This window comes from Lodderomyces elongisporus, chromosome 2 (assembly GCF_030384665.1).
Source record: "Lodderomyces elongisporus chromosome 2, complete sequence".
Taxonomy (NCBI): Eukaryota; Fungi; Ascomycota; class Pichiomycetes; order Serinales; family Debaryomycetaceae; genus Lodderomyces; species Lodderomyces elongisporus.
In genome coordinates, this window is record NC_083674.1 from 119,273 (window position 1) to 143,514 (window position 24,242).

At 36.7% G+C, this 24,242-nt stretch overlaps 8 protein-coding genes across 8 annotated transcripts; 2 read left to right on the plus strand and 6 right to left on the minus strand. All coding sequences in view use genetic code 12, as the record gives it.

The window, feature by feature from the left end:
* Positions 1-1,248: 1,248 nt before the first annotated feature.
* On the plus strand, positions 1,249-3,267 carry CDC5 (Cell cycle serine/threonine-protein kinase cdc5/MSD2; the record flags this gene model as incomplete). Its single annotated transcript, XM_001526492.1, has 1 exon — positions 1,249-3,267. One exon carries the CDS (start codon positions 1,249-1,251, stop codon positions 3,265-3,267), a length of 2,019 nt encoding a protein of 672 aa, XP_001526542.1.
* A 586-nt stretch (positions 3,268-3,853) lies between these two features.
* RPB11 (DNA-directed RNA polymerase II core subunit) lies at positions 3,854-4,290 on the minus strand (the record flags this gene model as incomplete). The annotated part of the gene is made up of 2 exons (XM_001526493.1): positions 3,854-4,166; positions 4,238-4,290. 2 exons carry the CDS (start codon positions 4,288-4,290, stop codon positions 3,854-3,856), a joined length of 366 nt encoding a protein of 121 aa, XP_001526543.1.
* Positions 4,291-5,559: 1,269 nt separating this feature from the next.
* Positions 5,560-10,207, plus strand: SIN3 (Transcriptional regulatory protein sin3; the record flags this gene model as incomplete). The annotated part of the gene is made up of 4 exons (XM_001526494.2): positions 5,560-5,618; positions 5,694-5,740; positions 5,847-5,977; positions 6,044-10,207. The coding sequence occupies 4 exons, from the start codon at positions 5,560-5,562 to the stop codon at positions 10,205-10,207; spliced, it is 4,401 nt and encodes a 1,466-aa protein (XP_001526544.2).
* Positions 10,208-10,631: 424 nt separating this feature from the next.
* Positions 10,632-14,546, minus strand: PVL30_001344 (uncharacterized protein; the record flags this gene model as incomplete). Its single annotated transcript, XM_001526495.2, has 1 exon — positions 10,632-14,546. The coding sequence occupies one exon, from the start codon at positions 14,544-14,546 to the stop codon at positions 10,632-10,634; it is 3,915 nt and encodes a 1,304-aa protein (XP_001526545.2).
* Positions 14,547-15,360: 814 nt separating this feature from the next.
* On the minus strand, positions 15,361-16,534 carry PVL30_001345 (uncharacterized protein; the record flags this gene model as incomplete). Its single annotated transcript, XM_001526496.2, has 4 exons — positions 15,361-15,548; positions 15,723-16,140; positions 16,220-16,299; positions 16,474-16,534. The coding sequence occupies 4 exons, from the start codon at positions 16,532-16,534 to the stop codon at positions 15,361-15,363; spliced, it is 747 nt and encodes a 248-aa protein (XP_001526546.2).
* Positions 16,535-17,126: 592 nt separating this feature from the next.
* Positions 17,127-17,762, minus strand: RRS1 (Rhodanese- sulfurtransferase; the record flags this gene model as incomplete). The annotated part of the gene is made up of 1 exon (XM_001526497.1): positions 17,127-17,762. The coding sequence occupies one exon, from the start codon at positions 17,760-17,762 to the stop codon at positions 17,127-17,129; it is 636 nt and encodes a 211-aa protein (XP_001526547.2).
* A 345-nt stretch (positions 17,763-18,107) lies between these two features.
* GEM1 (ERMES complex Ca(2+)-binding regulatory GTPase gem1) lies at positions 18,108-20,153 on the minus strand (the record flags this gene model as incomplete). The annotated part of the gene is made up of 1 exon (XM_001526498.2): positions 18,108-20,153. One exon carries the CDS (start codon positions 20,151-20,153, stop codon positions 18,108-18,110), a length of 2,046 nt encoding a protein of 681 aa, XP_001526548.2.
* A 723-nt stretch (positions 20,154-20,876) lies between these two features.
* On the minus strand, positions 20,877-22,631 carry PVL30_001348 (uncharacterized protein; the record flags this gene model as incomplete). Its single annotated transcript, XM_001526499.2, has 1 exon — positions 20,877-22,631. One exon carries the CDS (start codon positions 22,629-22,631, stop codon positions 20,877-20,879), a length of 1,755 nt encoding a protein of 584 aa, XP_001526549.2.
* Between the last annotated feature and the right edge of the window lie 1,611 nt (positions 22,632-24,242).

Consider the following 24,242-nt stretch of genomic DNA (forward strand, 5'->3'; position numbering starts at 1 on the left):
TATATGTATGTAATGTAGAGTTATATGCATATACGCCATTTTTTTTCGTATTGCAGCGGTATTATGATAATATATAGGTCGTTTTTTTTTAAATTGTTAAAGATGGCATTACGTTGAGTTAAAATGAAAAGAAGTATCGAATGTTCTATGTGTTTAAAGACATCTCAAATGAGCTTAGTAAAGTATCTTTAAATCAGAATCTACTACAAGCTGTACAGTATAATCAAGGAAATTGATTAGTTCATGACATTTTTATTTTGTAATTTCCAAAATAATTGTGAAAATACAAAAGGGAGAATGAAGCAAATATTTGGCAATTCGGCAATGTCCCAACTGGTACTGAACAACCTCGAATGCTGTTTTGATGTACCATACTAGAACACTATTGAGGAAATTATCCTTTTCTATCCTCCTCTTCGCTTTTCAGTTCTTCCATTTGAAGAAAATAAAAAGAGTATATTAACGGAAGAAAAGAAAAAAAGAAGAAGAATTTCTCATATCCACAGCAAAAATAAAACTTTTGTCCTATTGATAAATTCATAGGAGAAAAAGTTAATTAGATATATAAATCTATTTCAAAGTCATTTTGCATTTACTTACAACGAGTAAACGCTTATAAAGATGTTTTATGGCTTTGTTTTAGCTTGGTCCTAATTAGTAAAAAAAAAAACAATCAACATTATGTAAGTTGTATTGAATATTATTGCTGGAGCACGTGACCCATGTATATATAAAATAAAAAAGCATCAAACTCAACCATGTACGAGGGCGTGTATTGGTTCCAAATCCTACTCCGAAAGAGATTAATTTATAAACATAGATCAGAAATGCATTTACACAAACCACCTCAAAAGGAAATATATAAAAATAACAAAATAGACCTCTGGGTTTATTTTTTTTTGTTTTCTTGTTTTTGAAAAAGATTAAATATTAACCGAATATTTCCATTCTTCAATATCTTCGTCTTTTTTTTTCTTCATCATCAGCATTCATTTGCACTGCTTTGTTTTGTTTTAATTTGTTTGTTTTGACATACCGTGATTTACCTCTTTCCTTTCATTCTCATCATTACTTCAAATCACTTTCCTGATTTCGAAGACCTACATCTATCAACGATTCCAAACTGAACCAAACCAAATATTTTCTGTCTTCTTCCCATTCTTCTTCCCCACCACTTTCAATCTTTCACTTTATCCCTTTTCGAACCACTTTAGCATTGCCGAAATCAAACTACAATATTAAACAAACATGTCTACTCTCCGCTCTCAGCCATTGCAGCCGTTAAATGGTGGCCAACTTAATGCCCGCACGAACAACAACAACAACAACAACAACAACAACAACATCACACCTATAAAGTCTGTCAGGATATCAAAGGAAAATCTACCGCAATTAGATCAAGATGAAAATCAAAACCAAAAACAAAAGGTTCAACCTCAAACTCAAAAGAAAAAGAAAGAAAAGCTTTCTGCATTGTGCAAGACTCCACCTTCGATTGTTAGAACAAGAAATGGCCGTGACTATCGCCGTGGAAATTTCCTTGGTGAAGGTGGGTTTGCGCGCTGTTTCCAAATGAAGGATGCTGCCGGCCAGATATACGCTGCCAAGACAGTTGCTAAAGCATCGATCAAGAATGAAAAGACCAAGACCAAGCTCTTGTCTGAGATCAAAATCCACAAATCTTTGAAACATCCGAATATTGTCAATTTTGTTGATTGTTTTGAAGATGACATCAATGTCTACATTCTTTTAGAGATCTGTCCAAACCAGTCGCTTATGGAATTGTTGAAGAATAGAAAAAGAGTAACTGAACCCGAAGTGAGGTTTTTCATGGTTCAGGTCGTTGGTGCTATCAAATACTTGCATTCAAGAAGAGTTATTCACAGAGACCTCAAGTTGGGAAACATATTTTTTGATCCCGAGATGAACTTGAAAATTGGCGATTTTGGACTTGCGTCCGTGCTTCCCTCGAATGATTCTAAAAAATACACCATTTGCGGTACTCCAAATTATATTGCTCCAGAAGTGTTGGGTGGCAAAAACACTGGTCATAGCTTTGAAGTGGACATTTGGGCTATTGGAATTATGATGTATGCGTTGTTGGTTGGTAAGCCACCTTTCCAGGCTAAGGATGTTAATGTCATTTATGAAAGGATTAAAAAAACCGAGTACTATTTCCCCGAAGATAAACCTATCTCGGATTCTGCAAAGCAATTAATCAAAGATTTATTGAGCTTAAACCCATTAAATAGACCCACAATTGATGAAGTGCTCAGTTATGATTGGTTTAAAGGCCCTTTTCCAGACAGAACAAGAGAAATTAGTTTGATGGAGGCCCCCGAGGGAATCGATTGTATTTCTAGAGCACAATCTTCAATCAACTTCAAAGCTGCGAAAGATATGGCAGGTATTTATACTCCCAAGAGCAAAAACCCAGTTGAGATTCTTAAATCCGATTTGCACTCTGAGCAACCCCGTGCATTACTTCCACAATCTCTTTCACCGAACGATACAAGAAACAAATACCAGGAGGTGGATCTTGATCAACTTGGCAGGCCAAGAAAAGTCAATTTCAACTCTCATTTCTCTACTACTATCAAGCGTTTGAACCAAGTGTGCTTCGAGACCTATCAAAACATGAGAAGATTAGAGTATTCGAGGCACGAAGAGTTTGAATTGCCACTATGTGAAACTCCTACTTTGATTAGTAAATGGGTTGATTATTCAAACAAGTATGGATTTTCGTATCAGCTAACAAACGACGATATTGGAGTCTTGTTTAACGACGAAAACACGTTGTTGAAGCTATACAATTCCGACAAATTCTTAGAATTGATTTATCATGACGAAGAAGGATGGACATGTATCGAAAACTCATTAAGTCACCCTCCGGCCCAAGCAAAGAGACAATTGGAGATTGTTGATTTCTTTGCCAAATACATGAATAGTAATCTTTCCAAAGTGAGTGAGAATGAAGAGAGGAAAGAGATTGTTTTCCTTAGACGTTATACAAGAACTCCTGAGTATATCATGTTTGAGATGACAAATGGCAATTTCCAGTTTAATTTCAAGGATCATCATAAAATCTGCATTTCCAAGTCTGGTTTGGCTATTACTCATATTTCTCCAGACCGGCTAACACAAACTCATCCGTTGCAACATGTTATGGAGCTAGAGAATTTTCCAACAGAACAAGTTCCTGACTGTTTACAAAAAATTGCTATAATCAAGGAAGCGATCAAGAGAAGAGCATTTAAAGAGATATAAATCTTGCACCTCCGCTAAAAAAATTTCATTCTATAATTTGACATTTTGTTTTTTTGCTGCTTTGTCACGCTGTACTAATATTTAATACCCATATTAAGCAAAGTTAATGTGGTTGATCTTAATAGCATTAATAGCTAATTAATACATCTTTTGCATGATTTTTTCAACTGTAAAAAAAATAAACTTTCCATTGTTGTTGTTACTACTATAGGTGGTGGTGGTGGTGATAGTAGTCGGGAATGGTGGTGGCAGTGAGAATAGCGCTGTTATTGTTCTAGCTGCTGAAGTTGTAGTTATATTTGTTGTTGTGGCAGCATCAACTACAACAACATTAGTGTCTATCTTCTTTATTAATTTCCGTACATGTAAAATTTAGTATAAAAAAATGGAAATGAAAATGGATATGAAAATGAAAATTAAAAAAAAAAAAGAAATAAGAAAAAAAGACACCAACTCTTTATAGGATTTCATACCCAGCTATTTTACCTGTTCTTCAATAAACCGTCCAAACTGTCTTTCAACCCTCAAAGCTAGTTTTATCGCACTCGTGTTATACGTCATCACCTGCACTCTCTTCAAATAAGCTTTAATAGTCATCCTCGTTGTTCAAAAGAACCTTAAGGGCCCACTCTTCTGAGAATTTACTTTTGATTGCACCCAATTCATTAATCAACATGTTGCAAGCATTTTTTAATGCCTCTTTTGGAGTATAATCCTCCTCCGTCTGTATACGCAAGACAAAATTTGCAAATAATGGATGTTCAACTTTATAAGCAGCAAATATAACACGAGGGTCTTTCAATAGCTGTGCACGCAACAAGTTTGCCAATGTATGGTCTTCTCTCTCAATTTTAATAATGGCAGCATTGGGTACTTTCGTGTCCGGTGTGATCTTGATTCTATAATGACAAGAGTGTTAGTAATATATTTCAAATGGATCCATATTCAAGTTTGATTGCGTTTCACATACTTATCAACGCCATCGGGAAGAATGAAGAGCTCGAATCTATCTGGTGCGTTCATGTTACGTAAAGCGAGTCTCTTCTCTTTAGTTGAGTGGTGAAAATGTAGGTGCTAAGATTTTGAACCAAAAAAAAAAAAGGAGCTGGTTTGTAGTACCACATATATATCTGAACATGCTTCTTGATTACATTACATGAAAGAAGGTTTTGTTCGTGACAAATGTTGCATTCAATGTCGGATACCGTACGACACTTGATTATGGATTTTTTTTGCGACACTATTTTTATTTCTATATGCACTTTGGACATCACAAGGTATTACAGCTTTCGAACACGCGCTAATGATGCCTTTTCTACCACAATAGGGCAAGAAACGATGAGGGTAAATTACGAGCCACGTATTATGCGGCATACTTGGTTATCTATAGTGTGAGTCTATAGTTTGCAAATTATAAGGATAGTATGAATGAACCCAATACAAACTCATTTGTCAAGCAGCAACATAGTTTTCCCAATTCCTTTTTGTTACGTCATTACTAATTTTTCTTTCTTATTCTTGTTCTTATCTTTGTTCTATTTTCCTTTTTCTTTTTTGCTCTCTTTTTGATCTTTCTTCTTCTAATACTGATATAGTTCTTACATGCTCATTTTCTTAAACAACTTGAATGTTCACTCTGTTGATTATAAAGAATACCCGTGGGTAGTGTACTTCTTACCAAGAAATTAAGCGCACTATTTGTCGAGAGTGTAGCAGTTGGTAGCAACAACAAAATGCCGAAGAGATAGTAATGCGAGAGGAAGAGGCAGATTTGAGGAGGAAAAGCAGAGGGAAAGAGTGCGCTACCAGTAAACATGTGTGTTGCGTCTTTGTGAGAATGAGACGAAAACCCAAAGTCTTTCACGAATTGTTATTGAACTTTTGATTAGAATATAGTACAGTTGACAATTTTCATTTTGAGTTCATCAACCGTTTATCAACCACTCAACAACAATCGAAAGACGGGATAAGTTTTTGTTTTTCTTATCAGAACAAGTATCAGCCATTTCAAAACTAGAGTTACTTTTTTTTTGTTTTAAGCAAAACACACGATCTCAAAGGAATTCAATTTTTTTTTTTTTTTGTTGATTTCTTTTAGTTTTGTTTTCAAGTTTTACCATCTTTTTTTGTTCACTTTCATTTTCAATCACAAGTAAGCGCCAGCTTGAGGAGGACATCAAAATAGGCTAAACTTGAACTTTCTTGAAGTTTTTATCCCTAAAGTAAAGAGACAGTGGATAAAAAGAGTGTACTTGTGTGAGTGTTTGAGTGAAACGAAAAGAAATACGAGTCATGTCTAATCAGCAGGAGTCTTGGTCTGCTCAGCAGCGACCCCTCAACCAACAGTTCAAGTATGTAATTCTTTTAATTAGATGAGTATCAAAACATATATATAACCAAACGGAGATACTAACCAAGCATTTTAGTCGTCAACATCCACCAGTCTTACCACCACCAGCTACTTTGGAGCAAGGTATGTATAGTATATATATATGATTGTGAATGTGGGTGGGGGTGTTTAACCACCGCATCACGATAATCTTTTTTTGTTTTAGATTACTAACAATTATCATTTTCAGGTTCTCAGCAATTTTATCCTTTGCCAAGTTTACCAAGCTTGGGTAATGGTAGTGGGCATCATTCTCAACATGGACACGGGTTCACCATTCCATCCATTAATCCAGTCAATGATTCAATTCAAATGGGCCATGTATGTATATTTAACTATAAGCCAAGAATATTAATGAGATGCGTTACTAACTTGTAATTTTTACAGGGATCAGACCATTCGAGACAGACACCGGAAATAAGGAGGCCATCGATTGTTACTTTTGGCAATCCACAAAGCTCATCCTTACCACCACCGTCATCGTTGACCAATATTAATACTGAACATCAAAATATGAGCAACGATATCGGAACACAACCACAACATCAGCAATCACTTCATCAACAGCAGCCACCACCACCACCACCACAACAACAACAGCAGCAGCAGCAACAGCAACAACAACAACAACAATCACAAACACAATCACAACAGCAGTTGCCTCTTCAGCAACCACCTGCTGGTGTTTCGAGTCCTATTGGCGGAATTCCCAACAGGTCCAGTACTAGTAACGTCTACCGACCATTGAATGTGAAGGATGCATTGTCATATTTGGATCAAGTCAAAATACAGTTCTATAATCAGTCAGAAGTATACAATAATTTTTTGGATATTATGAAAGATTTCAAGTCGCAAAGTATTGATACGCCAGGAGTGATTGATCGTGTATCTACCTTGTTTAAAGGTCATCCCAATTTGATCCAAGGATTCAACACTTTTTTGCCACCCGGTTATAAAATTGAATGTTCATTGGATCCTTCTGACCCTAATCCAATTAGGGTAACGACACCTACTGGAACCACCACGGGCTCGAACATTGCCGGTACCTCATACAATCAAGGTTGGGGTAACGATGAAATGTCTGTGGTTGCCACAGTATCTCAGCAACAGCAACAATTCAATGAGGCAATTGGCAATCAAAATGCCGGATCTGGTCAAACCGAGTTTAACCACGCTATATCATATGTGAATAAGATAAAGACGCGATTTGCCAATCAACCAGATATATACAAGCAATTTTTAGAGATTTTGCAAACTTATCAAAGAGAGCAAAAACCTATTGCCGAAGTGTACGAACAAGTTACGCAATTATTTGCCAATTGTCCCGACTTGCTTGATGATTTCAAGCAGTTTTTGCCTGATACTAGTAACCAAACTTTTGCTCAAACACAACGTATTCCATCAGCTGCTGAGAAGTTTTATTTGAATAATGAAACACAATTGCCACCAGTTGGAAACTTTCAACCGATCGGACCCGCGGCAAATCAACAAGCATATGCAGGACAACAACCACATCAACAACAACAACAACAATCACAACCACAGCACCAGCAAACTTTACCACCGCAACAACATCATCTTCAGCAACAACAACAACAACAACAACAACAACATCAGCACCAACATCAGTTACCACCACATCAACAACAGCAACAGCAGCAGCAGCAACAGGGTGTTCCTTCTTCTGTGGGAGTTGTTCCAGAAAGAAAGGGGGTGTACGATTCTTCTGCAGTTGATAATTCTGCGTACAAAAGAAAGACAGTAGAAGTCGATATAGATAACTACAACCAGGAAGCACAACACTCTAATGTTAGATCTGGTTTGGCTCCTGTTGGAGCTGTGGCACCCACTACAACAAAGGCTGGCAAATCTCAAGGTAGAGCTCTGGCCGCTGGAACTCCAGGTGCAGCTGCTGGTAGTAATACGGGCGTCACTGCTACTACGGCTGTTGCTCCGCCACTAAATGCTACTTTGGTCCCTGGTATTCCTGAACCAGTGCTTCCTTCCAAAACCGTCAAGACTTCATCTCTTTCGGAAGAGATTACTTTCTTTGACAAGATCAGGAAAGCTTTGGGAAATAGACTGACTTATAGTGAGTTTTTGAAACTTTTAAATTTGTTTACGCAAGATATTATCGACAAAGATACTTTAGTGGAACGTGTTGATGGCTTTTTGGGAGATGCAAATACGGACTTACTTGATTGGTTTAAGCTGTTTGTTGGCTATGAGGATAAGCCCCAAAATTTGGAAAATATTACTTTCAAAAAGCATGCTTTGGAACTTTCGTTGTGTAAAGCGTATGGTCCTTCCTATAGGCAACTTCCAAAAGCAGAAACATTTATGCCCTGTTCTGGTAGAGACGAGATGTGTTGGGAAGTATTGAATGACGAATGGGTTGGGCATCCTACTTGGGCTTCAGAGGACTCTGGATTTATTGCACACAGGAAAAATCAATACGAAGAAGTGTTGTTCAAGATTGAAGAAGAGAGACTCGAGTTTGATTACTACATGGAATCCAACTTGAGAACCATTCAAATTTTGGAAACTATTGCAAATAGAATTGCAAACATGACACCAGAGCAGAAAGCCAACTTCAAGTTGCCACCAGGCTTAGGACATAATTCTACAACCATTTATAAAAAAGTCATTCGTAAAATCTATGATAAGGATCGTGGATTTGAAGTGATTGATGCCTTGCACGAAAATCCATCGATTGCAGTTCCTATTGTTTTGAAAAGATTGAAACAAAAAGACGAGGAATGGAAACGTGCCCAAAGGGAGTGGAACAAGGTGTGGAGAGAGATGGAACAAAAAGTTTTTTACAAGTCATTGGATCATCTTGGTTTGACTTTTAAGCAAGCAGATAAAAAACTACTTACTTCTAAGCAACTTGTAAGTGAGATCAGCACCGTGAAAGTCGAACAGCAAAACAAAAGACTTCATCCTCTAACTCCAAAACCTCAAGAGCAATTGAATTACAAATTTGAAGATCAAGATGTTTTGTTTGATATTTTCAAACTCGCGAGTGTCTTTATCAATCGTTCATCGAGTTATTCATCTTATGATCGAGAAAAGCTCACGCAGTTTTTCAAATTTTTCATTTCGTTGTTTTTTGGAATCCCAATGGATCAAACTGACAAAGCTATTCAGAAGAGGGGAGAAGAGCCCAATGCGGATGCTGATCTTGATACTGAAAATGGAGTGGAAGAAGGATCGCTGCAAAACCAAACCACCACAAATCCTAGTGATGCTTCGAAAAAACGTTCGCGCGACACTGATTTACTCAAGGATGTTTTGAAGAGAGCATCCAAATCCCGACGTGATGAAAGAGGCGGATCTCCTGATTTACAAGGTCTGGAGACTCTTCTGCAAGAAGTCAATGAGGAAGTGGAAAGATCTGGAGAACTGTGGGTTAAATCTAGTACTTCAAAACACGGTTCACTAGACAATGCTAGTGGTGGTAGCGAGGATACCACTACTGCTGCTACCGCATCATCATCATCACCATCATCATCTTCTTCTTCTTCAACAACAACTGCAACAGCAGCAGCGTCGACTGCAGCAATGGCAAAATCAAGCCCACAAAAGCGTGACAAATACAATTTGTTTTGCAACACTACAATCTACATATTTTTCCGTCATTTAACAACTTTGTACGAAAGATTGCTTTATATCAAGTCCATCAATGATAAGGTTGGCGAGGAGATTCGAAATCGTAAATATCCTCAATTTGCTAAGGATTTGAATTTGCTTTCGCACCAGTTGCAGGATATGGGGGTAGATTTGGTTGGTGATAAAGATTGTTATCAACAAGTACTTTCTTTATCAGAGAGGCTTATTGAGGGCGAGATTGAGCATCAATGGTTTGAAGAGAGTTTGCGTCAAGGTTACAAAAACAAAGCTTACAAGATTTATACTGTTGACAAGGTTGTGCAAGCTTTGGTCAAACACATGCATTCAGTCATTTCCGACACAAAGACGTCTGAGATAATGGTTCTTTTTGATAATGATCGTTCAAAACCCGTGTCGAGTGCTAAAGAGCAAATTCTTTACCGAATACTGGTTAGAGCTTTGATGTCAGCGGAGGAAAATATGTTCAAGATTGCCTATAATGAAAGCGACAAAACTGTCAATATTCAATTTATCAGTTTAGATGATTTGACATTGAATGATCAATCCACCAATGAGGAGCAATACAATTACTACGTAACAAGCTATATCATGTCTCATCCAACCGAAGGCGTGTTGGCTTCTAAATTGAACATGCCATTTTTGAAGTCCTTTATTGAGGAAGTCGAAGAAGATTCAGTTGAAGGTCATGTTATTTCGGATCTCAAGGTTGCTATTGCCGAAAATTCGTACAAGCTTTATTTTGATTCAGGTCATGATGAATACATTGCCAAGACTGTGTTTAAGCGCTCAGACGATGACAAAAAGAGTCAAAATGAAAAGGTAAAGAGTTTGAGGAAGTTGATTGACGAGAGATTATCCTTGCAAGAGGATAGCGAAGAAGTTGCTGAAAAAGATGAAGATGTTCCAGCTCAGCAATAGTCAGTCAAGGAAGTTGTGAAACTGTGCTGAGCAAGATGTAAGTTGTAAAATTTTAAAAGAAGAAATAAGGGCCTAGGAGGAAAAGGAAAAGGAAAAAGAGAGGAGAAAGAGCAAATAACTAAAACATAAAAAAAAAATCGCAAATTTAGCGAATGTTTTATTTTCTTTTGTACAGTATAGTTTTTTTTTTAAAGAAAAAATAAAATAAATTAAAATAAAATTGTTTCAAAAGTATTAATTTCAATACCTTCTTTTATGTATCATACAATTCAAGGGTAAAGTGAAACATAATTTAGACACGAAAACTGGTTGTTTTCTTTTTTCTTTTTTCTTTTTTGTTGTTTTTGTTGTTTTTTGTTGTTTTTTGTTGTTTTTTGTTGTTTTTTTTCTTGATTTTATTTATTTATAATTTTCCTTCTCCTCTTCAATAATGGCGACTTCCTTCAGCGGCCAATCTTGCCATTCGCTCCGTGGCTAAACTGTATGCAATTTTGGTTCTCTGATTTAAACGTGTACGCACAAAATCTTTTCTGCCGCGTGCTAGTAGAACTCGTAATATGATATCTTCTTTTAAGATCATACTTGCATGAGGATCTGCTTTTGCTTCCAAAGTGTCTTTTGCTGCTTGAGCTCTGTTTTTGGCAGTTGAATTAGCATATATGGTTTTGCTTCGCGAAAGACTTCCGGCCCTTTTCAAAAAACCATCCGACTCCTTGGTGGTTAAACTCACAGCATTACGACTAACAAGCATTTGCATATAAGCGGGTGACAACCTTTCCACTTCGTCAATTAAAACTTCGTCATTTTGATCATGGAATGCAGGGATGAGCAAAAGAGCTTGGTATTCGTCAGTCTTTAATTCCTCCAATGGTGGTCCATTGCCTTCATTATGAAAGAATTCCATAAGCAAATCGAGCCAACGCAAAACAGTTTCCACTTCTATCGCAGAAAGCGGACTATTGATTCCAAACATATTCATTGTTGTCAATGAAACCAGCGCGAGTTTGGTCGACATGGATTGCCAACTATTAGAGTCAACAACATCTGCTTTCGCTTTGGACAATTTAGGCAACATAAGTTGATCAGCATACTTGATAACCACTTTCCACGTTGCAATCATGACTTCCATAAAAATGTCGTCGCAAAGGTATTGTTTTAACACACTTAAGTTTAGATTTAAGTAGTCACACAAGTTTTCAATTGAAGCCTCGAATTCAGATATAGCAGGTTGTCCTTTGCCGCACACTGCTTTCAAGTTTGCTCTGGAGAAACAGTTTTCAATGAAGCCCGAAAACTTCTCCACCATCAATTTTGCTGATCGCATTTCAACTCGCTTAAGCGATCTATAGCTCCGTCCCATAACAAACATGGCATCCATAGTTTCCGTTTCTACTGAAACTTCCAACACTAATCTTCCCAGTAAGTCCAAATTCAATGTTATTTCTTCCGGAAAACCATTGTGCTTAAATTTTTTTGGATCTAGCTCGAAAAGAGATTTGCCACACATCTGATGCTGACCAAAAGAATCGCTCCATACAATTGCCGATAGCTCGAGTGTTGTATTTACTGGTGTCGAGATCTCAAACTCTTCGTCCCAATCTGGGTCCGAAGTTCTCTTAATAGCACGGGTTCGCGCAATAGCCACTTTTTTACCAACATCAACAAGCGAGACGTATGGATTCAATTTACCAAAACCAGTATCCTTCGAGAGAAGTAGATTTTCTCCCTTAACTATTCTTATAGTGAAAACATGATGAAGCGATCCACCGTCCATTTTCCTATTGTGTTTTAATAATGTTTGTGATATTCTCTCTGGATCGATCAGCTCCTCCAACCTTGCCAAGTTCTGCATCATTGCTGAAACATTATTCAAAGCCACACATGTTTGTGGTTCAAAATTAAATACAACTTCAGGTGGCGATTTTGCAAAGTTTTGAATATTGCTAACAACATTCTTGACTTCATCGAGCCAGTTCAATTTCTTTTCTCGTTGTTGTGATTGCAATTCGTCCGTGTCACTTTTGGTATTTGTCGATAAAAGCTCTTCGTTAACCTTAGAAGAAATCTTGGCGGCGTAAAGCATTGCACAATTTGAAATGTTCCTCAATAACTTCGTATACACTTCGGCAAGCTGTACTTCATCGCCCCAATTTTGCTTCTTCAATAGGGTGATAAACTGTTTTATAATTGTAACAATATCAAGCACAGCTCTACTATTTTTCCAGTTGCTATTGTTGATGCCATCATTGCCATTATTTTCAACTTCAATAGGCTCGTAATCGTCTTTATTTAGTGCCTCCTGAACAATAGACAACAACTTTTCATTTGATTCCTCAACCCAGGCGTCAAGGTATTTGTAAAAAGTCCTTTCTAGAGGGAATGCAAATTTTGCGTTCTTTTCAATCACTTGGTTGAAAATATCGCGTATTTCTCGTAGCAGCTGATAAATTTCTAGAGCATCTGCTGTCAGAATCCGCTCATTGTGCTTTGCCGCGAGTTTTTCAATGTGATCGAAAATCACCTTTGCATCATTGGCAAACATACCAGTAGTGACTGAGGCCACCGTTCTTCCAATATGCAAGAATCCCAAAAAAGGGTTCTTATACTTCTTTTGTAGTTTCTTGATATCACTCGTGATGGCATCGCAGATATTCAAAAGATGCAATACATTTAGGTTATCATCTCGGGGTAGTTTTCTCAAATAAGTTTCATATCGTTTTCCAGACGCTTTTATCAAAGTTTTTGTTAGTCGTTTCTCCCATTTCAAAGTCAATTCCTTTGTGTCTTTGGTGCTGAATAAAATATCAGACTCGATATATTCGCCAAGAAATTGCAAATATGGGTTAAATTTGATTGATCGAGTCTCATCAAAGAGGTTCAGGAGACATCCTTTGAGGGACGTGAATAGAATGTTATATGAAAGAAGCAAGCATTCTGTCCATAATTTTTGGTCCTCAATGTTCCATAATCTCTTTTCATTCCAATTCATATCACCATCCTTGATTATATTCTGGCACTCTTCCATGGCACTCGTGCTTGTTTCCAAATCAATGCCTTGCGTATTTTTTAATCCTTTAGATGGATCTGTGTCGACTAGTGTGAACACGTTGTTTACATGTCCAGCATAGTACAATGCTACAGCTCTAGTTGGATAATCTATAAGCCAAACGCGTGCTACAATATTCAAAAAATCTTGATAGGATGGATCCAAAATTCCCCGCCTTGTCTCGTCATTGTTGTTGTTATTGTTGTTATTGTTGTTGTTGTTATCATTGTTGTTGTTGTTGTTGTTGTTGTTTTTGCTACTGTTCTTCTTTTCTATTCCATCCTGATCATATTCCTTGCTCATTACCAATCGTGTTAGTTCAATAAATAACTGTCGCCTATTTATAGGAACCACATAATATTTTTCATTTGACGGCATTGCTGGTAAGCTGGTATTTGTTGATTTGACAATCTTGTACCTGTTTTGAACTTGCGACTTGAGAATACCACACCGCTTTCTCCATGCTGCTAAAGCGTCCTCATTCAAATAATCGTATTCACTGTTATCGTCATCGTCACCGTCACTATAGTTGCTTACATCATTACTATCATCATGTTGACGCATACTGCATAATCTATCGACATCATTATAGAGACAATGTGTTAGTGCAATGTCCTTATATTTGAATACGTCGGTTTGAATTTTTGTATTGTTAACGTTGAACAAAGTTTGCACAATTTGTAAGAGTCTTTCATTCATATCGTCTACTCGATATGGCTTGGAAGGGTATTTTAACTCCTCGGGCCTTTCAAGTTTCGCTCGACGGCCATGGAACTCATTTTTGCACTCATTAAGTTTAGCAAGTACATTTGCATCTGGATCCTTTTTGGTTTTTAAAATATTGATAATAATGTCGATAAACTCCGATGTCTGCTGAAAGACACCTTTGCTCACATCATCATCCTTCAGTAGCCCCAATTTCCTTAACTCCTGGTTGGCATATGCTGCAAACTTGGGCACTAAAAAATCAATGTTTCTCAACTCATTCTCGCTTTTTGAATCAAGTAGATCGCCATAGAGTCGCAACAAGGTTCTTCGCAACTTATCATCCGCGATATTTATCTTTTTAGTCATAATATCTTGCAATTTTATCTTTAAATTTTTCATAACATAGCTGGGTAGTTTTGATTCCAATAAAGAGTTTCTTTTCGGAAGTGTAGCTGCTAGATTCCTTTGACTTGCTGCCGATATGATGGGTGTTCTAAATCGTACTTCATTCGAGTATTCCAAGAGAACCACTTTCAAGACGTACTTGTAAAGCTCATCCTCAAGTTTCCTCGCGTCATCGCTCATGATACAAATATGCTTAAAATTGTAATTAAAATTAAAATCGAGACCAAGACCAAGACCGAAATGAATAGGTCACTAATGTCAGAATTATAAAAAAAAAAATTCCTTTGAAGTATTTAAAGCTACTCCGTTAGCCTCTAGCTTCACTCAAATCATGTGCGTCTTTGAAATTCGCGTACTAGTCGAAAAAAGGAAAAAATTGACGTCAGAAGAGCGACAAAAAAGATTCGTGTGTGTGCAGGTGCCTCATTTGTCTGGGTGCGTATATCTATCTATGTATCTATTTGTGTGTTGTGTTGTGTTGTGTGTGTATATAAATATTTGTTTCAAGGTTGATTAAATGCAGCGAAAACGCAAAGATTGTTGCACAAAATCGGGTAGGTTCTCGAAATACTGAGTTTTCAAATAGTTTCCTTCAAGAACCTTTTGTAAAATGTTAACAAAAGAATTGTTTACCTCTTACCAAAACCATCCATAAAATATAAAGAGTCTCTCCACGAGGATTCTGGTTTTGCTATCTAATGCTTTAAAAAAAAGAGTAAAGTTGGGGAATAAGGCAGAGGCTAGGGGAAGAAAAAGAGAGGAAGAAACAATCAAGTAATGCGCTAACCTTTCGTTTTTTACGTGAAATACCGTAATACTTTTTGTCTAAGTTATATAATGTACAATCAAACAGTAAAGTGTATTGTCTTATTAAGAAAAAAAAAACCTTGTGATTCTCCGATTGAATCAATTGCATCATAATCGCCAGAACTGCCTCTTTTTCATTCGAGCTCTTTTTGTTCCTTTTAGTTCCTTTTCATTCCTTTTCATTCCCTTATTCTTCTTCTGAAATAAGCTCGTCCTCTAGTTGTTGAGCAGTGGCCTCTACATCAGGCAGGTCTTCCCGCTCTTCTTCATAATTCACTTTTTCCTTTGGCAATGGAGCAGACTCTCCATCAACTTCTTCAGGTTTGAAAATATGTTTACTCAAGATCCTATTCATCTCAAAAGCACCAACCGTTTCTGCATGCAATAATATACGTTAGTAATCTTTATCCGCTAAAGTTTGTAAACAAATAGTAAAAAGAACAAAAAAAGATGGAGATTGAAAAATCAAAACTTATTTGTTAAAGAAACGGAAAAAAAAAAATTAAAAAGAATAAAAAGAAAAAAAATATCCAAGAGTGGAAAACATACTTTTCTTAAATAGTTGTTGTAATTTATCGTCGCATATGATTTGTCGTTTATCCGTTGGATTTTGAAGATTATTGTCCTTGATATATGCCCACAATCGCTTCACCACTTGCGGTCTTGAACATGTCAGTTCTGAAATCACATTCTGTAGATCTGAACTCAAAACCATCTCTCTATTAAATGCATTGTTTGGCGCGGCCCGTTTTGTCGGTTTCAGAGAAGAAGATGGTGATGAACCATTGGTACTTGATGATCGACGTTTTGTTCGACTTGCTCTAGTGCCGGCTCCATTACTCGATTCTTCTCGCAGTAATTTTGCTGCTAGCAAAGCATCTGTTCGTTCTACTTCCTCCTTTTCTTTCCGTGCTTGTTCATTTTGCATACTATAGTATCGATCGAGTATAAATTTGTTGATTTCCTTCTAAATGAAAGCCCCGCTCAATGTTAGTACTCCAATTAAATACATCCTTAGTATATTCCTTGTTATTCGTTTTACATACTTTGTGTGGTTTCAAGTCTACTTCAAAAAGCTCTTGTAACGCATTTCGTATCTTTTTCACTGTAATTTGCTCCAAATCAGCTACTCCAAGGATAGCCTGGACTCTAGTTAGTATCACTCTATGGGTACTTTCCTCATTTTATCTCTCTTTGTTTCTCTTATGCTTATGTTTTTCTTTCTCTCTTTCACTCTCTCTCTTTCACTCTCTCTCTTTCTCTCTTATGTTGCTTGTTTATTTTGTCTACCATAATAAACCAACGGAGGTTTGTTTACCCAATTGGTTTACCCAATTTAACCCAATTTTGTTTACATACATCTATTGTAGGCAAGTACTTTTCAGGCTCATATTGACTCATTGTTTATAGGTATTGTTCATATATAATAGGTATAGATAAGGGGTGGTTGTTAGATATATATAAATGTGTATATATATATGAATTGTGTGTTTCGGGATTTCTTTATCAGATGTAGTTATTTGAATTAGATAATGTTCTGTGAGTGTTCTTTTAAAATGGAATGGTCGCGAAAACAGGAAAAAGAAAAGAAAGAGAAAAATAATAAAATATATGGAACATATGGAAAACGGCAGGTTAATTTTGTAAACCATAAACCACCTCACATTTCCTCACCTTTTTCTCACCTTTCCCCCTTCCTCCACTTTATATATATATAGATATATACATATATATGTACAATTACGCTTGATAAAAAGGAATGAAAAAAAAAGAAACAAAGAAAGATACCCACTCCAACAAATAGAGAACTTATACTACATTTCGAAAGATCATTTTATTATAACCCTTCTCCTCTGTTCCTTTTCCTTTTTTTTTCTTTTCTCTTTTTTCTTTTTTCTTTTCAAAATTTTTATTTCTATTCTCATGTATGTAAAATCCTAGTTCTCATATCATCTATTTCGAAGCATTCTTCAAATTTCGCTTATGTTGCAACTCATTCTTTTTTATTAGTTTCTTCCTCTCGGCTCTGGCCAATGTCCTTGGATCGATCAATTCATCTTCGCCGTTGGACCTCTTCTTGCCCTTTTTGTCGTCATCGTCGTTCAATTCAACCAACCACTGATCGTCCAACTTCTTATTGTTACCCTTGTATCCCCATTTAGATACCCATTCACCTTTCTCCTCATCATACACCAATTTTCCGTCCTTGGTCTTGGCCTTGATACCTTTTCTAGCTGCAAACTCTTCCCACTTGGTCTTTGGCTTAGCCTTGGGGATTGCCTTTTCTCGTGGCAATGGTGTAGTTGGTTCTGGCAACTGCACCAAAGTCATTGACGAAGATTGACCCGTCAGTGAGCCTTGATTATCTGTAGTGGTCTTTAATGGCAATGAAAGTATTTGGTTCACCAAGAGCTGCACATTATCCCTTGTTACCGAGGTGAGGTACTGTTCTTTTTCATTTTCATTCTTGCTGTTTAAAAGTTCATTAGATAAAGGATTTGGGTCAAATGTTGCCAAGTTTCCCAAATCAAAAGTATTCTCTATTGGTTTTTCCACCGTTACAGGCTTGTACTCTTTCTCCAGTGACATTATTATCTTGTTTCTGTTAAAGTCTTTGTATATATATGAATATATTTATATATATTAATGTATTGGTATATAGGTGTGTACAGGTGTCTTTTCAAATAAGTGTTGTGAGATGATTGATGAGGTGGGAGTTTTAAGAGAGAAAACGAGATGGCATCGAAATAAATAACGATTAATTTTTTATTTTTTATTTTTTATTTTTTTTTATTTTCCTTTTCTTACTATTTGAAAAGACAACAGCTTTATTTTTTGTGTCTTCTTCTTCCTCTGCAAAGATTTAATTGTTTATTGTTTTTTTTTTTTCTTCTTCTTCTTCTTCTTCTTCTTTTTTTTTCCTAATCGGCGCACTTATCTTCTACGCATACTATTTAACATCCAGATGGATACCAATGCCATTACCCCCAATGCACCACCAGCCATCATAATATGCTTCAAGTTCTCCTGGTCAGCTGCAGCCTTGTCAACTTCAAGTCCAGGAGTCGCATTCATAGGTTTATTTGCAGCATCAACCAACTGAATGAAAAGCTCATGTAACGATGACGTCCAGGATGAGGAAATGTGTAATGGTGAATTAAGGAAAAGTTCTCTTGTATAATTTTCCGGCTGTACATCTGACCTCTGCTGCTGCTTGTCCAAATCAGCCTTGAGGGCAACAAACACAGATGGTATCTCGTCCAAATGCTCGTATTTCTTTCTCAAGTCCACTAAATACTGGAAACTCTCTGGGTCCGAGGAGTCATATGTATAACATATAACATCACACTCGTCAAGCCTTTTTTTGTTCTCCAATATGGCTGGTTCCAATTCCCCCAACTCCTCCAATATCAAATAGCACTGTTTGCCACCTCGCAACTCGATATCCTTAATGACTAATCTCGGCTGAATTGTAGGGGAATAAACATCACTATAAGAACCATGCAAAAACAGATCCAACAAGGCAGTCTTGCCTGCTTTTGGTGCACCAACAACAAAACAATTGAATATGTTTCGATCAGTAACTGTGGTTCTATAAACTTTCCCTTGCTTCTGTCTTGTTTTTCTTGGTTTAGTAACTTTTAGAGCCTTTACCGAGCTACCTGCGTCAAATCCCAAATACCCAAGGTATTCCAATGTTGTTTTGTAGCTGAGCAACGTGGTCAAATTCCATTGCGCAAGCCATCCTTGTAAAGTGACGTAGCCTTCTTCATTGCATACAATCGATGAGGGAAAATTAGTCTCGATCCATAGCTTGGGTATCCCCGGGGTCGGTCGAAATAAATTATTGAGTTCTTTTTCATTTAATCCACCATCGTTATCCTTGTCAAACTTGATGAACAAATCAACAAGAAACCTGTAGCCAGTAGGACTCAATTCTACACTTGAGTTTGGATTAACATCAAGGTAAGGAACCAAGAACTTGTCATTTAAGGAAAGGGAATTTGTATAGTGATTTGCTCGTAAAATGCACCAAATGGTTTCGTGTCTTCCCGATTCTGCATATAATTTATTCAACAAAATAAACCCATCTTCGCTTATACATCTTGTCAGCTCCAGATTATCCCGTAGTAGTTTTGTATCTATATGCGTTACTATATCTTCAAAATCTGCTTGTGACGATAGCGTGCCAAAGCATCGCTTATGTAACTCATTAAAATCGTCAAAGTCCAAGTAACCATCCTGGTCGGTGTCAAACAAAAAGAAAACCCGCCTTAAAGCTGCCACGGCTCCGGGTTTTAGATTACCCTCCTTGGCATCAAATATGGGTGAGATGGGGTGAGTCACTGCTCGTTGACACAAATAGAAAGCCTCAACGACGTTATAATTATTCTTTGCACTACACCTCACGCCAGCTTCAATCTCTTTAAATTCATTAATTAAGGGAATGAACTCCTCGGAATTTTGGTTTTTCCATAACGACTTGGGCGATGACTCCAGCTTGTTTGCGCATAGTATAATTGGCAAATTGACTCCTAGAGACCGTAGCATAGGCATCCAGTGCAATGAGATTCTTTCATATGTGTAATGGTCGGAATACACGAGCCAAATCACATCGGCGCGTTTGAGTTCTTGTTGCAAAGTAGCTGGGTCTGAAGAAGTTGTATCAACAATGGTTGTGGTGTTTGGAACATATTCCGGTACTTCCTCCATTGGATTGAGTGATTGTAGTCTAAGTGATTCAGCTTTGCCTTTTCGTTTATGATTCAAAGATTGCTTTTTTTGCGATACTGTAAAGTTTTCAATCAGGGCCAAATCGTGTAGGCTCTCGGTATAATCTTTGCGAGATATGGTGATTGGTGGTAACACATTATTGACTTGAGAGTCAATGATATTCTCCTTGATCAATGAAGCAATGAGTGATGATTTCCCCACTGCCTCATCACCACAAACGGCTATTCGTATCAGCTCCGGAAACATTTATTTTACTTGAAGTATAACTTTTCTTTTGGGCGAGACGGGGGGGGGGAAGAGAGGAGATTTTTGAAGTGTGTGTGTGTAGATATGTATATGTCTCTCTGTGTTTGAGTGTGTGTCTGTGCCTGTGGGTGTAAGTAGAGTGCTAGGTAGTTTGCATAGCTAATACATACAATTTGTTTCTCTCATACTCGCACACACTACTAGCCATTAAAATAGTACAATTCTCCATCCTATTTATTTTTTTTATTTTTATTTATTTTTTTATTTTTATTTTTTTATTTTTATTTTATTTTTTTTGGCCTACGCAGAGCGCGCGGCTTTTTCCTATTTCCTTTTTTTTTTTCTTCTTTTCTTTTTTTTGATGTTTGACAAGCAAGGGCTTAAGGGGGAGTAGAGAGATAGTATTCTATGATATTTTCAATCCAGATTTTCTACTCCTTAAAAAATTTGGAGATAATGTGAAAGTGAAATTGTTCTTGAGAATAAGCTTAATGTATTGTTTTTATTATCCAGGTATCTAGATGCTGCAAAATAAAATAGGAAAGTAAAGCTATATAAACTTTTAATGTCTAAAATCTAAAAAATAAGCCAAAATTCTAGTGAAGCAAATGAAAAAGTGGACTAAAAACAAAAATAAAAAGGTAGTTATTTGGAAGTAAATAACAATGTATATTTAATTAAGAAGTAAAAATATAAATAAAGAAAAAAAAACAACCAATGGATCTATTGATAAAAATGCGAAGAATTGAAATCATTGAAATTGGGGTGGTTTATAGTAGGTAACAGTGTAATATATGAGGTTTGTTGTGGTTGCTGTTGCTGTTGCTGTTGCTGTTGCTGTTGCTGGTGGAACAGATTAATGCTCTGCAGCAGGTTGCCCATCTGCGAAGTAACCGAAGATGAAAGAGGGGCATTGGAAGAAGTAGTTAATGAGGTAAACGAAGAAGTGTTTCCAACATCATCCTCGCTCTTCACCTCTCCTTCACCTTCTCTTCTTCCTCTTCCTCGTCTGCCGTCACCTTCAACCACATTTTCTTCATCGTCATCTCGCACTAATCCTCCTCCTCCTCCACTACCACTACCACTACCACTACCAGCACCACCTTCTTCTCCTTCTCTTTCTCCTTCTCCTTCTTCTTCCTCTTCTTCTTCCTCGACAGTAGGATTATCGTCCAAATCCACGTATGCTGATAAATTGTCATTCATGCAAATATTCTCAAATATACTTTGCTCCTTCTTATCAATGATTGACTTGACGCTGTTTAAATCGCACAAGGAAAACTCGCTAATTGACGAGAGTAGACATTGCTGGATTTCAGTTAGCCATGCTTTTCTTTGTTGTGATACATTCAATTGTTGGTAAAGCTGAAAGCTTTGTTCGAGGGTGGAAAACAAATTGTCGTGAGATCTCCGCTGGAGTTGCGTCAAGACCTGTTCAAACGAGAGAGCATTGGGTTGGCTCGAGGCCAAGGATGGCCAGTTTTTCAAAGGAAGGTAGAAAGCTACAAAGTGGCAGAAAGTGGCTGCATTAACGTTTTGTCTTGCATCGGGCATTGTTTGTTTTGTAAATTGTTCAAGGAACCATTCATTGGTTAAGATTTTTGCCTTGATGCGGCGGTCGCGTAATTTTCTTCTTAGCTTACTTTTTTCCTTTTGCCCACTAGCCGAGTCGCTCGACATTTGGGATCTTGCCATGCTTTTCTTTGATACTCTTCTTTTGCGAATGGTTTTGTTCATTGAGTTTGATAGTTCCATGCCGGTGCTACTCAATTGGCCGACATTGTCTACACTTCTTCGTCGAAGCTGGCTTGAGCGTAGTGCGCTGATTTGGTCTGGTGGGTGTAGAGGGTCGCCTTTCTTTTTGTCCAAATGTCTAATCAAGGATCCCTTGTGGCTAAACAGTTTTTGGCAAAACTGGCATTCTTTATCAATGTTTAAGAAGTCTGTTCCGCTTTTGGATTTTCGCATTGGAGTGTAGCTGGTGAATGGCGAGATGTTATTGTTGTTATTGTTGTTATTGTTATTGTTCTTTGTGTTACCAGCATCTGGTGACGACCGAAGGATTGGGATACTCGATGAGTTTTCTGGAATGTTTAGTAGTTGTGGTTGTTGTTGTTGTTGTTGTTGTTGTTGCATATGTGGTGGGATTTGTTGTGAGAGTGGCGAGGGTAAGAGCGGATGGAGTCTTTGGAATTCCTGGAATTGAATTGCGGGGTTCATCTGACTCAATTGGTTTAGTTGCTGGTAGCTAAATGGTAATTGCTGCTGTTGTTGTTGTTGTGATAGTTGTTGTGGTAGTTGTTGTGGTAGTTGTTGTGGTAGTTGTTGGTTGTTATATTGTGGTTGTTGTTGGTGTTGCTGAAGTGATTGAAGTGGCTGTTGTAATTGTTGTTGCTGGTATCGCAACTCTTCTCCATTCTCATTCAACTTGTGGTGCTCGAGGCCATTGTTGCTTGGGTTGTACATGCTTAAAGACATCTATAGATCTGTTTTCTTTCTTTCTTCCCTTTTTTTTTGTTCTTTCTTTAACCTCGGATTATATCTATAAATATGTTGGCATGGACAGCTTTGTCGATGATTTAAGCTTCTTGTGATATTTTGTTTAATGAAGCAAAGCTTTTATCAAGAGAAAAGTGGGTGGAAGAAAAGAAAGAAGAAGAAGAAAATTGGAAAAAAGAAACAGAAATGGAGGTTTGAAAAAAAAAATATATATATATAAAATGGAATTATGAGGGGAAAAGAGGGACTAGAAGTATCAAGTAAATGGCTTTTTTTTGGCTGTTGAGTTTAGACAATACAAAACAGTTGAATTGATGTAATGCCTCTGCTATTTCGGTATAGGATCTCCTCAATTAAAGTAAAACTTGTGGACCTATTTTGTGTCTGCTTTTCTCTTTCTTTTTTTTCATATATTATAGTATATATTGTATATTATATATTATATATTGTATTTTATTACCAGTTACTGTATTTCCGCTTCACTGTATATCAAAAGTTAATATCAATTTATGAAGAAGGAATGTGAGTGAGAGAGTGTGAGAGAGAGTGTGAGAATGAAAAAAAGGGGGGAAGCCGTATATAGATTGAAGTGTTGTTGTTTTCTTTTTTTTTTTTGGGGTTTAATTTATTTCAAAAGTGGGGGAGAAAGTGGGAGAGAGCAAAGGAGAAGGTCTTTTGTGTTTGTTTTATTTTTTATGTATATATGTATTAAAATGATGGACAAATTCTGTCATTGCAATTGCATATATATATGTATATGTACTGTGAGTATATTAAAAACAGTGGATGCTAGTGGTTGTTGCTATTGTTGTTGTTGCTATTGTTGTTCTTACTGTTGTTCTTACTGTTGATGTTTTGTTTATGAAAAACAGTATGGACAATCAATCTCCCAAATAAGAGATCAAAAAAAAAGAAAAAAAAAAGAATAAAAAAAGAATAACTCTGGAGTAAGTAGCTCAAAGGTAAGCTAAAAGAATGTGCGTTATTGTGTTTGTCTTTTTTTATTTTCAAATTAAGTCAAGGATATATGCATGTGGGAATAATTGTATTCTTTAAAGGAAGGAAAGAGAAGAAGTTTCTTACTAATGTGACTATGGCTTTAACTATAGATCTAGCTTATGTTGTCGATATATACTCCCTTTTTTCTTTCTCTCTATTTGTATTGTTTTAATAACAGCTATGTTCTTCCCTTTCCCTTTCCTCAACTTCTTTTGTTTTTAACTTGTTTTCCCAATTTTTCTTTTTGTTGTTTTTGTCTGTGGGTGCAATGATCAGAAAGTGGTAGCTGTTATTCTGAAATATTATTACTCGATTGAGAAATATAAATTTTTTTACAACAAAAAAACAATCACAATCCCAAAGTCTCTCTCTCTCTCTCTCCCTCTCTTTTGGTATTTCCTTTGGGTTTTGTGTAATAATAATATTAATAATAATAATAATAATAATAAATAAATTAAAAGAAAGAAAGACTGATAATTCCGTTCGGCGGAGAAGGAGGAAAGAAAGAAGGAAAAGAGGGAGTCATAGTTAATAATAATAATAATAATAATAAAGAAGAAGAAGACAGTTATGGGGGGAGGAAGAGTATTG